Source organism: Hirundo rustica, chromosome 2, assembly GCF_015227805.2.
Source record: "Hirundo rustica isolate bHirRus1 chromosome 2, bHirRus1.pri.v3, whole genome shotgun sequence".
NCBI classification, from domain to species: Eukaryota; Metazoa; Chordata; class Aves; order Passeriformes; family Hirundinidae; genus Hirundo; species Hirundo rustica.
The window spans coordinates 57,751,602-57,766,837 of NC_053451.1; the positions used below are offsets into that span (position 1 = coordinate 57,751,602).

At 42.4% G+C, this 15,236-nt stretch overlaps 1 protein-coding gene across 1 annotated transcript; it reads right to left on the reverse strand.

Moving 5' to 3' along the window:
- Window positions 1–1,178: 1,178 nt before the first annotated feature.
- RGCC (regulator of cell cycle) lies at window positions 1,179–14,936 on the reverse strand. Its single transcript, XM_040055699.2, has 5 exons — window positions 14,865–14,936; window positions 14,536–14,712; window positions 4,970–5,077; window positions 3,424–3,486; window positions 1,179–1,774 (listed from the first exon to the last, which is right to left on the reverse strand). The coding sequence occupies exons 1-5, from the start codon at window positions 14,899–14,901 to the stop codon at window positions 1,767–1,769; spliced, it is 393 nt and encodes a 130-aa protein (XP_039911633.1). The 5' UTR covers window positions 14,902–14,936; the 3' UTR covers window positions 1,179–1,766.
- Window positions 14,937–15,236: the final 300 nt, after the last annotated feature.

Here is a 15,236-nt window from a genome sequence, read left to right on the forward strand (position 1 = left end):
GCATGGTAGCAGTGAATCTTATACCGCTAATAATGAGTTTCCTGTGATGCAGGAGCCTCTGAGAAGGTCCCAAAACAAGGAGAAGTGTTCTTGTTGAACAAGAACACTGTCTCAAAAGTGAATCATAACTATTTCCTTCACAGATCTGAAAGTTAACCTACTACAAGCATGAAAACTTTACCCTCCTAAATCATTTTATTCCCTTTCTATTCTAAGGGACAATTTACCAACAGAACCTGCAGTAGGAAATGCTAAAAGGAATGTTTCCTCTTCAGGAACACACCCCACCACACACTGCTCCACTTTACATTGCTCTTCTGCCTGAAAGATGGAAAAAAACCACAAAAAAACTTCAAGACTCTTTCAGACTGATAAAAATGTACCCAGTTCAGAATTTCTTTTCCTTACTAATGAAAAAAACTGGGGAGGGGAATCATATGGTGTTTAATAAAACCCAAATGTTATGGCCAATTTTTAGGAAATCTAAAATCCAGGGAGATGGATCTGCACCAGCCTTATGGTGTTCCTATTAGGAAATACACAGTAGGTGTTCTCCAAGCTGCAGAAGGCAGGTCCAAATCTGTCCTTTAAGGTGCACACACTGCAGAGATGACACATCAAGGGGGCACAACTGAACCATTCAAGCAACTGCTCACAAGACAGCTTTGGTCAAAAGTAGGCAGGAGTTCAAACCAGCCCAGCCCCAGCTCACTTGGTCTGAACAGACTGGAGAGCACAGCTCAGGCAGCAGAGCCAGGTGTAATGCCTGCAGCAGCTGGAGGAGAGCTCATATAATGACATTCCCAGAGCCGAATGCATATGGAAAGAATCAGGTTCCTTGTGAAAGTGCAGGTTCACCTCCCCTCTTTCAGCACCACACTGATGGCCAGGAAGTCTTTTCAGAGAGGTTCACTGTTCCAGACCCGAGGGCCTGGTGTTAGAAACATCCAGACACGAGTATTTCCTCAGTGGTACAGGACCTCCATACCTTTAAACTGATGGGCATAATGTCTGACCTGCCAAATAGTGAGTGCTTCATGTCAAATGGTCTGGGAGTTTAAAACCAGCTTTTACATGGGGATTAAAATAGGTGCTATTGCTCAAATGTCTGATAACTCTGTTATTTCATTTGCATTAATGCAAATCTGAAGTACCAGTTTGAGCAAATTTATTATTTTCCTGATTGTGTTAATTTTACAAAGTGCAAAGCTCTCTTATTTAAGCAACCACATTAAACTAGCATAACAAATTTTGTCTTACATGAAATATATCATTATCAAGATATTTTACAGCATGTTGTTTTCAATAAGAGTTTAATTTGTACTTATATTTCAGAGTTTGCATGTTCATAGGAAGCTCCCAGACATCTGGATTCCAGTTCAGGATTTATTTGCATACAAAAATATATTATAATGGAAAAAAGCATTAAGCTTTTCAACTATATAAAATTACAAATATATTTGCATAAAAGCAACTTTAAATTAAAATTAAAATTCAAGCTATATTTTAAAGCAAAATACAGCTCTAACATTTAAGTTATCTTATTCCATCAGCTGCAAAGTAAAAAAAAAAAAAAACCCACACCAAAAAAACACAAAACCCAAAACTGTTGTTGCCAGTTAAATACTTGTAGGAGTCCACAAAAGTTATGTTCAGAGGGTATTTTGGGGAGCGAAGTTATCAGACAAGGGCAGCAGTTCTCACTGATTGATGTCACTTATCCTTCAGACAACATTCACATGCAAGCACAAGTCTGAAAACTCATTTCACATACCTGAAAATACAGAACAAGAAAGATCATTAAATTCTCTACTAAATAAGATTGCATGTTGTTGACATATCAGACGCTTGCCTACACCCAGCTTGCTAGACTGCCTGACAAGCCAAATTATTTCTTTCTTTTTTTTTAAATTAACATGAAAGCTGAAATGCTGGTGTGCAAAAGGGACAAGGCAAGCACTGTTCTAACAAGTGTGTTAGGCTTGGAAAGGTATGTGTACAGAGTTCTGTGTGACCTCAAGCATATACACACAACTCCTCAAAAATGCGAGGATAAATACCAGATGGAAGTTGGACTTCTTCCTCACTGTACAAACAAAACTCTGCTGAGATCACTGGAGATTTGTCTAGCTAGGATTTAAAAAAAAAAAAAAAAAAAAAAAAAAAAAAAAAAAAAAAAAAATCACACCAAAAAAAAAGGCACAAAGCCACTAGAGCAGGTGGCAGTTCCTGCCTTCACCTTTGATGTACTTTTGCAAGGGAAGAAGGAAACCTACGTATTATAGGCAGCCCCTTAAGAGTTGCAACACAGCTGTGCAAGATACAGCAATGCAAATATTTACTGGTTTGGGCTTTCATTGTCCTACACAAACCTTCAAAAACTTGGATATTTTTCAGCTGAGTGGTCAATTAAATTTCAGTGGTAAAGATGGAGTTCGTTCGAGCTTACATCCATGACAGAAGACAGGAAACTAGAAAATGTATTTTAAGTATGAAAAGTGAAACCAGGATTAAGATACAAGTAAGACAGCAGGGAAGCAGGAAGCTCATAAGGGCAGCTGTCTTGAATTAAGCCCATAACTTGAAGAAATACAGGGAAGGGAAAATACCTAATGAATACACAGAACTCTCAGTTCATAGTTTGAGAGGGCTTTGTTTACGCTGCTATTTAGGTCTAGTCCTACAACTTGTTGGTCTGGGCTCTACAGCCTAGTTCCACACAAAAGAAATGGTATTATGTCCACAACAGAAGAGGAAGGAGAAAAAGGAACAGACAAAGTACATGGTTGACAATAGCTGGCCAGTTTTTTGGTTGTTTTTCTCTAAAAATCTCAATGAAGAATTAATTACTGTAGCTGAAACATACAACTTCTAGATAGTGGCAGAAAAATTGACCCAAGTTCCACTCCTGGTAAAAACAAGCACAAACAGGATTTTGACATTTATTTAATTCAACAGATACAGATATCTGCTCCTTAGTTTTTTCATAAAGCAAAATCTAGAACAAAAATATTTTTCCTCACCTAAGGAAACTCCTCCAGGTACTTAGCTTTATAACAAAGAAATAGATCACCAGTTTCTAAACTGAGTTTTGAGTATTTAACAACTTATGTTTATTCATCAATCCACTGTCAAGGAAGGGTGAATTGCAGCTGACCTAGAGGTGGGAACAGGGGTTCACTGAGTTCAGCTTTAGTCACACAGGCTAAACTGCATGCCTTGAACATTCAGGCAAAGTCTAAATTTAGCCTGTTTTACCTTCTTATCCAGATAATGATCCACAGGACTAGAAAACTAAAAGGAGACCACATTATATAAACTATTTCTGTTCTTCCCTTCCCTCTCTCCCTATGCATTGGCTTTCAACACTCTTGGTAACAAGTACCAAGTGAGATGCAAGCAACTAATAAAAAATCTACTTACTTGCTAGTGTTCTGTCAAGATCAGCAATAAAGTCCTCCAGTTCTTTCGTGTCTCCAAGCTTTGCTGCAAAATAAGGGTCAATATTGCTTAGACATGACATGTTTCACTGGCTAGAGGAAACACTAGAAACACACGAGACTCCAAACAATTTTCAGGGATAGCAAACATGCTGTGGATCATTGTCAGCAACATTCAGTAGGGCTGCTGCAATGTCCAAAAGCACTTAGAGAACATGGGAGACTGACCTGCAATTCTAGCATTTATAGTTTTCTATTTGACAGAAGTAACACAAAGCAATACTTTATGTAGTCTCCTTAAAAAGAAAGGGTTGCAGTGAAGAATAAAAGATACATATCATCCAACCCATGTATAAAAGATACATATCAACTAATCCATGTCTTTGCTACTGTGGCCATCTTTCCAGTTTCATCTTTTCAGATGCTGCATGCATGGCCCTAATCAATCCCAAAGAACTCCCAGCCCTACTCAAATCTCAGCCCTTTAAAATCATGTCAGTATCCCAGGTTTGCTGTGTTGGCACATCCTTTGATCTTGGTCCATTCACTCTAAATTTGGAACTAAACTTCCATCAAATTTTCCATGCCTGGCAACACCACTGGTTCCATTCAATCTAGTTTTACTGCAAGATGCTTCTTTATCTCATTTCTGTGGTCCTTTCAAGCCAGTTCCAGCTCTTTCTGTCTTCTCATCAGGAAGAGCATCTTGTTCTTTAGTGTAATTCTTCACCAAATATTTCCTGTCAGTTTAACTGAGCTCCTTTTTTGCTATTTCAGAGAAACTGTTACTCATTATTTCTCCCTAATATCCCACAAATGGAAAAGAAAACACTGAATTTATTTTTTTGTGACTGGTCAGTGTAGAAAAGATATGAAAGCGTGAAAGGCTGTTGAACATGCACCCAAGGAGAGCAGCTGTAGCAAAAGCACCATGTAGTGCATTTGTGAGTTCACTTATTGATATATCTGCTCCAGAGTTAACCTGAGTGAAAAACTGTCCTGGGAAGTCAGATCAGCTGCAAGACAGAAGCCTCTTTCAAACAGCATAGCTTAGGAGGAGGAAGGAATTGCTAACATATGGCTTGCATAAGGACTGTGTAAGGTATACGTGGATCTGAGCAATCGTGTCAACTTAAATGGCAGCATATGGCTTCAGAGGAGTCCCTCTACCCCTGCATTCAGGCTTAGCATTTTTATAGAGAAATAGGACACTTAAGCCACTTGGTTGCTTCAGTAAAGAAGTAACACAAGTTAATAATTAATCCTTATCAGCCAGAAAACTGTAATTTTTTCAGCTCAGTGTTTCAAAACCAAAAGAGTTGCCAGGCCACCTGCAAAGTGCAGATACAGAATGCTATTGCCATTTTTAATCAAGACAACAATACCTGTACCTGTAGTGTGCTCAACAGTAATCCTTAGATTTGTTGCCATTAAAAAAGTCCATGCAAGCATGTGAATCCTGCCTCCCAGAAAGAAACCCATATAAATTGAGGATTAGGAAGAAATGCCAACAGTTAAAATTAAGATACCTTTACAAGGAGTTACCGAAGGGGATGGCAAACTTGGAGTAGATGCAGTTGAAGAGTTGAGCTTTTCATCGCTGAAGCTGAAACTATTTCTGTAGAGGGAATCTGCACCTGTAAAAAAAGCAGCATTATAAAGTAAATTTGACACTTACTGCAAGTTTGCAATCCAATTGAAATCCAAAATGCAGCCTTTCCTATACAGATTTCACAGTCTGTAGAACTCAAATTTAAGTCTTCAAAACCAGAGAAGTGAATAAATAAACACTTTATTGTGTGAAGGCTGCTGCTCCCACTCCTACTGTTAAAAAGAAAGCAGCCCTAGGCTCAATCCTCATTCCCAGTAAGGAAAGTGTTAGCTTTCCCTACAGTCACCACCATTTGAAAAATTAAACAGAAATTACAATTATCCCACATCAGCAAAATTAGACCTGGTAGGACCTGCCTAATTCACAATATTCTGGGAAATAATGTTACTTAAGTTGTTTAAAAGTTACAAAAAAACCCTGAATAGAGAGCTCCAGGACAAGGACAGCCCCGCCAGAATAAGCAATACATTTAGTGTTGTCCTTTATCCCCAAAGCAAGCACACCCCTTTCTCCATACCTTACTTTGTGGCTTTGGGTATGGCATTTTTAATTCTTTTATTCTGTGACTCTCTGGAGTTCATGGAGCTGTACAACGGTACGCAAGATATCCTGCATTCTCATTTTAAGTGATCTTTCAAAGAAAGATTTATATGCCCTGGAAAGGAACAGAAAAGGCCCCAATACCATTTTGATGTTCTTGTATTTTAGAGGAGGCCTTAATCTTGAAAAGCATAAAAAAAAAAATCTTTATGTACAGGGCACCCCAAGTATTAGTCCTGGCTCCACTGGAAGGAGGCATTGTCATCCTACTAAAGACACTAAAGCTGCTGGTCCTGCAGCTTCAAGCCAGTGGCCTGAAAACTGTCGTTCTACAAAAAGACATCACGGTGACACAAACACGCCCACAGTCTCCATTTACTTGGCACATGGCCTAGGACACCAGTGTGTGCCTTGATATACGGGTGGTGACCACCACTGCTCGCCCCCGCGGCCAGCAGTTCTGCCCCCTGCGGCACGCACGGCGCTGGCCCCTGGAGCCACAGCCCGGGAGGTGGCCACTCTGCGGCACCAAGTCCATTCAAGGGAGAACTGTCGCTCACTCTCCCTTGGATGCCTGCCCCATTTGCCGTGCCAGGAGGGGACTGCTTTAGCTAAATGAGGGGTGTCCTGATGAATTGGCAAAAGGGGGCAGGACCAAGCTTGCCTGGCCAAGATCTGCACAGCTACACCTCTGCCGAGTGTCTGGGCGCCGGCAGACAGCAGATGCTGAGACCATCCTCTTGCAGACCACTCCTTTGCCTCACGTTCAGCCGTCTCTGGGAAGAAGAGTGTGAGTCCATATCCCACCTCCTCTAGCTTGCTGTCCTTTCCAGCACAAAAGCACCTTCCACAGGAGCAGACAGGCACAGGGACAAGTCAGACCAGATGACTGCACCTACAAAGCCTCTCAGATCTTTCCTCAGCCATAAAAAGCTGATTTTTTTGTTGTTGTTGTTCTGTGCCGGCTTCCAAGCTCACCTCTTAGAATTCACACTGAAAAGGCTTGGGGTAAAAGGTTCAACATGGAATACTTTCCTTTCCCCATGCATTTTGGCCCATCACTGTGCTGTATCTTTCAGTTTCCTCTGCCATCATCTCAAATCTGTTCTGGCAACCACACATGACCCACAGCACCACGCCAACGCGACTGACATCTGTGACCTGGCTGTTGCCACCTGGTCAGCCACCACGTGCTATTTCTTGTTTACAGAGATGGGAAGGCTTCTTCAAACCACCCTCCAGCTGCAATTTCTTTATCTCCGCTCTTAAGAAGTGCTGTTCTCTCTAAATTTCAAAGATCAAAACCAAGCTACTTGAAACTTCAAATACAAGGAAGATTATGAATACAATGCAGAAATGAGATAATTTTAGATAGAAAAAAAAAAGGGGGGGGGGGGGGGAAGATAAGCCATTTAAAAAGTATCTCCTAAAAACAAAACAAAACAAAACTTAAAAATCCTAAGGGTGAAAGAAATCTGGTAGTGCAATGATGTGTGTCACCAGTGCTGTACTACACCACATGGACCCTGTACATTAAATGATACTTTCTCTCCGTTAAAGGTGTGGCAAATTTCCTCTGAAATCAGTTTACAGAACAACTGCCTACCGAAGACACATTTTTTTTAGCCAAGATGCAAACCCCAGTGACTAAGAAACACAGAATGGAAAATTCTAGTTGTTCAGGACAAAACCCCTACTGTCACCAAAAAGCCAAATAACTTGTAATAGTTCACACAAACAGTGTTGTAGCCAAGACTGTAATTCACTGAAACACTGACAGGACAGACTAAAGATAAAGCATTTTCCAGGCTATTTATTTGAGAAGAGGAGAACAAAACATTCAAATTAATTCATATTTTAAAGGTTTTACAGCCCATTGAATTAATAAGAAATATAGAGAACTATGGTTATAAATCTGAGTATACTTTTAATGTGAAATCTCTGCTACTAACATCCAGACATCAAAAGTAGTGAGGCTGGGTTGACATCAGGAAATGTTATTTCATATTGGCTTCCACAAACCTTACTCTGGGAAATATTTACAACTTTTAAGTAAATATTGTAAAGGGCGAAGATAAAATACGACAAAACTGTTGCTTTAAATCTCTGAATGTTTTTCTTCCAGTTTCAAAAGGTGAAATGTTTTCACATAAATGTTATCTTCCGATGGGTTGTAACAGTTTCAGGAAAATATCAACATTTATCTTTCTCAAAGCAAAATATACTTTAGCTACTGACTGACTTATTCATGCCACCAAGCATCAGAAATTCTAGTGATGTAAGGAGGAATGCATTGACTCCACCAGCAAGGTCACCATAACTGCTGAAAACAATGTACTGTTAAAAAATACTTATGACATCCACCACAGAAAAATATCCTCTTTGGCAAAGTGTGGCTGTAGGGCAGAAAGCTCTGGGAAAAGGACACTTCAGTCTCTGCTCTCTACCAGCTGCCAAAGCCAAGATGCGCCCATTCACCTCCAATAATGGCCCTTGGAAGAGTTCCACTGCCAGACAAATACAACATCCTCTGCAACCCAATAACCAGGGGCTGATGCCAGGGATCTCATTGCTGCTGTCCTTCCTCATCCTGCTCCTTCTCTCCCACCACAAGTTTGTAATTCATTGCTTATTTTTTCACTTTGTACACTGATTCTATTCCCTGTGCTTATATATAAAGCCATGCCACTTCAGCTGTTTAAAAAATAGCAAAACTCAAATTGCATCTTTAGAAAAACAAGCCTTAAAATCTGAGACTTTTGTCAGTGAGTTGATTTGCATCAGTCAAGCTACACTGCAAAATTAGGAGGTAGGAGTAAACATAGGTGCATTTTAGTTTGGCAAAGTAATCTGTAGTTAGTGTAACTTTACTGTTCCAGCATTTGGTTAAACCACAAAATAAACCATGGCAACACCATGTAAATATAGAAATGTCCCCATGAAATGAGCAATTGAAAGACTCCCAGCAGTAATGGACTGAAGGAGGAAAACCTCAAACTTTTCATTTTAAAACAGACAACAGAAAAGTTCAGCTGTGTTCAGCTTCTCTAAGATCATGCTCTTTCAAGTACCATGGCTCAATATGCAATTTTGAAGGGCACTGGAGTTGGTAAAATTTTTACTGCAGTTTTCAGTAGGGAAAGTTTTAGGGGAAAAAGTTGAATCACATCCCTAAGGCTTTCAGAGGGAAGCAGCACAAGTCCACTCAAGTGTCTACAAATCATGAATTCATTACAAAACAGTAACTCAGTACTTCCTGAGCAGACTGCACAACTAATTCCTAATAGAACACAGACTTGCTAAAAACTAAAAAAAAAACTAAAAAAAAAAAACAAAAAACCAAAACAAACAAATCTGGAAACTGTAATGTCACAAGTAGAAGTGAGAAATATTCGTGATACAAAAAGCCTGTTTCACAATGTGTATGTTTCAGCCCCCAAGGACACTGTTTATTTTTATCATCATCATCACAGTTATGCTTGGCAGCATTATTTATTTTTGTGGGGATTTTGCCTAGCTAACAAACATCTGTTCCAATACTGACCAAAAAAATGACACTTTTTCTCTATTGACACATCTAAGCATCAATATTTAAAGGATTTCAAATCACATAGCTACAAGAAAGCGATCTAGGAAGCCTGAAGAATCCAGATGTACAAGCCTGTTTTCTCATCATATATAAAGCTCACCTTCCCCCAGCCCCCCATGCTTACGAGCTACAAAGCAGTTTCCAACTCCAGCCTTCCTTTTACTAATCTTTCTTTCTAATAAGAGCAATGGGTATGCTGAAGAGGCAGGAACAGAAATCTTATGAAAAAGTGCATTTCTCAGCACTCTGAAATACCTGTAGAGAAGGCTATGCACCTGAAACGTCCAATTTTTCTTCCCCTTCAACATACCAGTAATGTAATATAAAATTATTTCTCATATAATTTCATAAAATGTATTTTCTCCAGAAGAATCTCACTTCACTTTTTTTTTTTCATTATAAGCATTTTATTGTCCTCTTGTTTGAGATGAGCATTAGAAGTTCACAGACACGATCTACCTCCTTTTCATGTGACAAGACTGTCATTTGTTGCAGAGACCAAAGGCTCACCTGCTTCACAGCCTCTCTCTCACAACAACTCACAGCAGATGCCTGTAGAGGAGCTTTAGAGCGGTGCAGCCACACACTGATAGTTGCAAGATGAGCTCTACCAAGTTCTCTCAATGCACATAGCAGTCTCTTTCCTGAGACAGCAGTGGCATCAGCCCAAGCAGTCCTCAATGGCCCCATCCCTCCAGCTGGGGTTTTATCCAGTTATATTTGAGTATGTGAACTTTTAACATCAATAATACCTTAAGGCGATATTGTTATAACTGTTCATGAAAGAAAAGACTCCTCATTTGTTTGAAACATGCTAATTTATTTTGATTTCCTCATACTGGTGAAGTAGCAGTCACTTTCCTAATGTCACTTAAGATTCTCCAGACCACTGTCTTGTCCCCACCCAAAACATCTCTTTTGCCTGACAGTCTCAGACCGTTTAAGCATTTGGAAAACATTTTACATCTTCAATCATTTCTGTTGCCTTTTTATTTGCCTTCTTTATGGTCACATATAACAAGACTGACAACGTAAACAGGTTTTTCAGGGTGAGTGCTGCAGTACTAACAGAGGCTGATGCTTCACCTCTGGATAGCCTAGCACAAACACATGGAGACATCCACAGCCACATCCATGTAAACACAAGTGCGGGCACAACACAAGGCACTGAGTGTTAAAAGATCCTGCACCTACTTGGTTTTTAAATCATAAATCAAGACCTCTAGATGCACTCAGGATTTCTTTCTTGTGTTTAAAAGCCATGAGGCATTGCTCAGAAACCATTTACTTACCCCTAAAAGTAACTACAAAGGAATGCTGTTGGCTGTGTGAGCACTAGAACTAAACTGATGAATTTATTTTGCAATGTTTTCAACAGAGAGGCAGGAAGAGAACCTTCTTCAAGAAAACATGGAGCTACAAGCCTCAAACATTTCTGAGAGATCATGATGTAGCTTTTCAGTGTTACTGTAACTTTGGCCCAAGAAACACTAAAGCACTTCCCTTCTCAACCTCTCATAAAGTCCAACTTCTCATTCATTATCCTAAGCCTCAGCTTGGAAGACTGTGCTAGCACTGCCATGTGCTGCACTGGCACTCTGCACTGACTGGGCATGCACTTCACACAGGCAAGCCTGCACTCTTCTTTGCAAGCTTATCCTGACACAAGGAGACAATGCCATCTGTAAGTTCATTAACACAGCTGCATCTCCACGAGTGGCTTCTGCCAGCACAGCACTCTCTAGCACAAATCCTCCTTTATCACAGCCAAGATATGCTGTGAATAGCAAAGAGTTATAAAGTATTCCTCAGCTTAGACATTCCAGCGCAATTAATAACCTAAAGAACGAGGCTGCTGGGCTCCAGTTCGTTTGAATACATCGAGCTGAAAGGCAACTGGTACTCACCCACAGCCCAGAAGCTCTGGATGGTTGGGGTAACTCAGCAGTTGCATCATGACTCCCAGCACTGACCCCGTCAGCTGTGGTGGTTAATGTAATACCCGTGGGCAGAGATCATCACACACATCTGCACACACAAACCTCTGTCACTGTGAGGTCTAGAGTCCACGGTGCTACGTACAAGGCTTCACCACAGCCAAGCCAGACCTCGTCCAAAGATCGTACAGTCAAATGACAGGACAAGATGTGGGAGAACAAAGTACTATTGCAGCCATTTTTCACACAGAGCCTTCAAAATCCTACGTTTTCTATAATGTACGTAATATAAGAATTTAAAGTAGTATTTTCAGAGCTAGCTCCCTCAAGAGATTTTAAGGATAACAGAATATTTTCAGGATTAACTGCATTGACAGAGATCTTCTGTAAATTTCTCTGTTAAATTAAATGGGCCCATACTCATGGCAGAAACCCCAGAAGAGGAAAGGCTTTCCTTACCCTACTAAGCAGTATTGTTCAAGTACAACCACTTGACATCTGCTAGTAACTTCTCAAAAAACTGAATTTAAGGCTGATTCAGTGGTGCTGAAACAAACAGTTGAAACAGCTTAAAATGTTTCCTCCCCTTACAGTTCCATCCCTGAGTGGAAAGATATTAGCAGGAGTGCCAAAAGATACGTACGCCTAACCTTCAGCCACACCACATCAGCTAGGAGGATTATATTGCACAGCAAACAACAGATAGCACTAAAACACAATAGTCTGAACTGTTCTATACAAACATGATAAAGTGTACTTGCAATAGTCTTGGCATAACAAGATCTTGCAAAGATGTAAAGAACCTTCATGAACAAGATGATCATTCAAATTACCTGCAGATAATATGGCTTTTAAAGATTCCTGTTATCAGAACTTACCCTTTCAACCCAGTCACCCCTTGATTCTGCAGTGGTGTTTTAACATAAGCCTAATCACAGGAAGAGCAGGGTCATGAATTCAGTACTACACTGGCTAACACTAAATTACAGAAATCAAAGGGAAAATAAACTCAAGAAATACTTGAGTTTGAACTAAAAGAACCTGGGTACGTAGGCAACTCCCTGCATTTATTCTTAAAATAGATGTAGGGAGTGTAACTGGATTACATCAGACACTAGAGCCTGTTTTATAAAAGAAGCTCTTCATAAATCCACAATTCCTCTCCAATCCTACTCTAACTTCAAAATAAAAAGTTAACTGCACTGAATGACTCCTTTCAGAATAAGTGTTTCACCAGACCTTTCCTGAGCCATGAGCAGAGCGGGGTGGCTTTGTTTCCTTTCCCTTTAACATATCCTCATAGACTCTGGTGCACCCTCCTGGTCCCTTAGATGCCAGTGTCCAGAAAGCAGGGATTTCAACTTCTCCAGAGCCAGTTTTCACAGGATGCATCACCAAGGGAGGAACTCAGGCATGGGACAGGATCTGAAAACTTAACGAGTTACTCCTGCAAGATCTTTGAAGATTTCGTATAGAGCCATCAAACCCTGTCTATCCTATTACCCCTCTACTGTCTTCAGCCTAAATCCATGTGGATTTGCCACACAGATTTTTATTTTCCAAATCTTCTTGAATATCTGATCTGCCTGTTTACATGAACATACTGTTTTCTCACCAGGCCTTCTGCCTTGACAGAGAGCACTGTCATCTTCCTCCAAAGATCCTTCTTGTCAATTCCAACAGAGAAATTTCAAGCAGTTTTCAAGACTTAAGCTTTTTGAATCATAGCAGATAGCTATCTGTAGTCACTTAGCATTTCTCCATACAAGAAGAATAAGTTCTAGGTACTGGTTGGGGTTTTTTATCATTTTCTCAACAGCAGATTATCTCGCTCTGTCATTACAAGTGTCTCAATTGTGAGACACAGTAATTGTATGTGAGAGGTTAACATATCACAACAATGAAGACTGCACAAGAAATAGTAACACTAGGGCTGCCAGTTTGACTCAGTGAAGGCAGATTTCACCTTACACACCCTCAGCCATCCGAAAGAAAAGTGTTCAGTCTAAACAGGGCACACAATTCTAAATCCTCCTTAGAAAAAGTTGTACCCTCACTGCATTATGAAACAGAAAAATAGCATCATGATCCATGTACTTCCAGAGAAAAAACCCAAAGGCAGTGCTAGGCAATGTATCCAAGTTCAGGGCAGGTAAAACAATACGTGTCAAAACAATTAATGATGTCCATGATGATGAAATAAAGGGCTCTGATAATCTGGAGAATCTATGCTCTCACAGCTCAAGTACTAGCAAGTGTTTAAGCGCTAAATCTACAGAACTGCACCTTGAGTACCTGAACCGATAAAGAGGCAGAACAGGAATTAGAGGAACAGTCTTATTATAAATAGCTGCAAAACAATTAAGCTTCATCAAGCTTCCCATTTAGTTAGGAACTTAAACAAAACAAACAAAAAAACAACACCACAAACCAACCAACAAAAAAAACCCCACACACATAACCCTCCCCCAAAAAAACCCAAAAAACCAACCAAACAAAAAACCCCAAACTAACAAAACAAAACAACAAAAAAACCACCAAACCCAGACAAACAAGAAAAGCCAAACCAAACACAAAACCCAAACCAACAAAACTGGTTATAGTTCGCACTTAGCAGGACTTACCTCTGAGAAAGTAAGCTACTGGTCTCAAAGAGAACAGCAGTTTCCAGCCTCACTCTCTGGAAGAGGAAAGATATTTTCTCTCCCTGATTAGTAAAGCTGGTAAGAGGGGTTGAACTTTTTTCCAAGTTAACTAGAAAATTTAGTTCCAATTCTATATGTTCTTGCTCCAAGTGGCTTTCTCCCCTTCCTGTTCCATGTTCTGCGCATACAATTCATATACATTTAGTATACTTGAGCACAAGGTGGCTTTAAAATCAGCACCTCTGAAAGAGAGATAACACTGTCATCCATCCAAATGGATGGATGGATACCCATTCTTAAAACGGGAAATATTGGGTGAGTTTCTGCCTGTTGTGGAAAGCACATTTTGGCCTGCTAGCCCTGTCCAGACCATTCTGGTTACCGAGACACAGCGGACAGTCCCTATGAACCTAAGGGACATCTCTCACTGCACATGCCGGCACGTCCCGGCGTCCCGCAGCCGGCTGGCAGCCCGACCTTCTCCCAGAGACAGCTTTTTAGGCTCCACTCCAGCAACTCTCTCCTCCGTTCGACACCAGCGAGCAAAACCAGCGGGGCCAGACTATGCATCCCCGCGACTTCTAACCCAGAACGCAAACGAGAAGGCAGCGCTTTTATGCAAACAGGCGTGTTCCCGCTCCCGTATCCCTGCCTCTCTCAAAGACGGTGACGTGCCGGTTTCACACCCGCTCGGGAGCGTCGCTTCCCGGCCGCCCCCCGCCCGGCACAGCGGGCACAGCGGGCACAGACGGACGGACGGACGGACACTCACTCTCGGAGTCGCTGAGGCCGCTGCCGTCGCTGACGCTGGCGCTGCTCCGCCGCTTCATGCGCTCCAGGTGCTCGCCGTAGAAGAAGCGGCGCCGGCCGGCGGGGCAGGAGAACTCCGCCAGCACCGCGTCGAACTCGCCCAGCGCCTCCGCCAGGTCCCCGCCGTCCTCCCCCGGCGCTGTCGGGAGGCGGCAGCGGCGTCAGGACCGGACCGGACCCGCCCGACCCGACCCGGACCCCGCCCGCCCTCCGCGCCCCCACCCCGGCGGAGGGAAAGGGAGGGAAGAGAAGGGAGAGAAGGAGGGAAGGGGTCCCGCCCGCCGCTCCCACCTTGCCCGGCCGGGCGCTGGGCTGCAGGAGACTTCATGGCGGCGGGCGGAGATGCCCCGGCCGCTGCCGCCTCCCGCCGCCAGCCTGAGCGCCCGGCCCCGCCGCGGCCCCTCTTATAGCGCGGCGGGGCCGGGGCGGGCCGGGGGCGGTGCAGGTGCTCCGGGCCGGGTGTCCCGGCGGCCGCAGCCCCGCCACCAGCGCCAGCGGGAAGTGTCGCCTGTCCCCGCCCGCCGCCGGGAGCGCGGCTCCTTCGGGAGGATGGCGCTGCGCTAACCCCAGCGCCGGGTGTGTGCAGGGCCGCTGCGGAGGGAGGATACAGCGGCAGTCAGAGAACACGGGAACACGGGACCGGGTCAGCCTTACCCAGCCCCA

Coding starts and splice junctions, on each gene's coding strand:
- RGCC (XM_040055699.2), bottom strand. CDS start 14,901: ATGAAGTCTCCTGCAGCCCAGCGCCCGGCCGGGCAAG. Junction 14,713..14,864: donor CCAGCGCCCGGCCGGGCAAG/GTGGGAGCGGCG, acceptor GCCTCCCGACAG/CGCCGGGGGAGGACGGCGGG. Junction 3,487..4,969: donor TTCGGTAACTCCTTGTAAAG/GTATCTTAATTT, acceptor CTTATTTTGCAG/CAAAGCTTGGAGACACGAAA.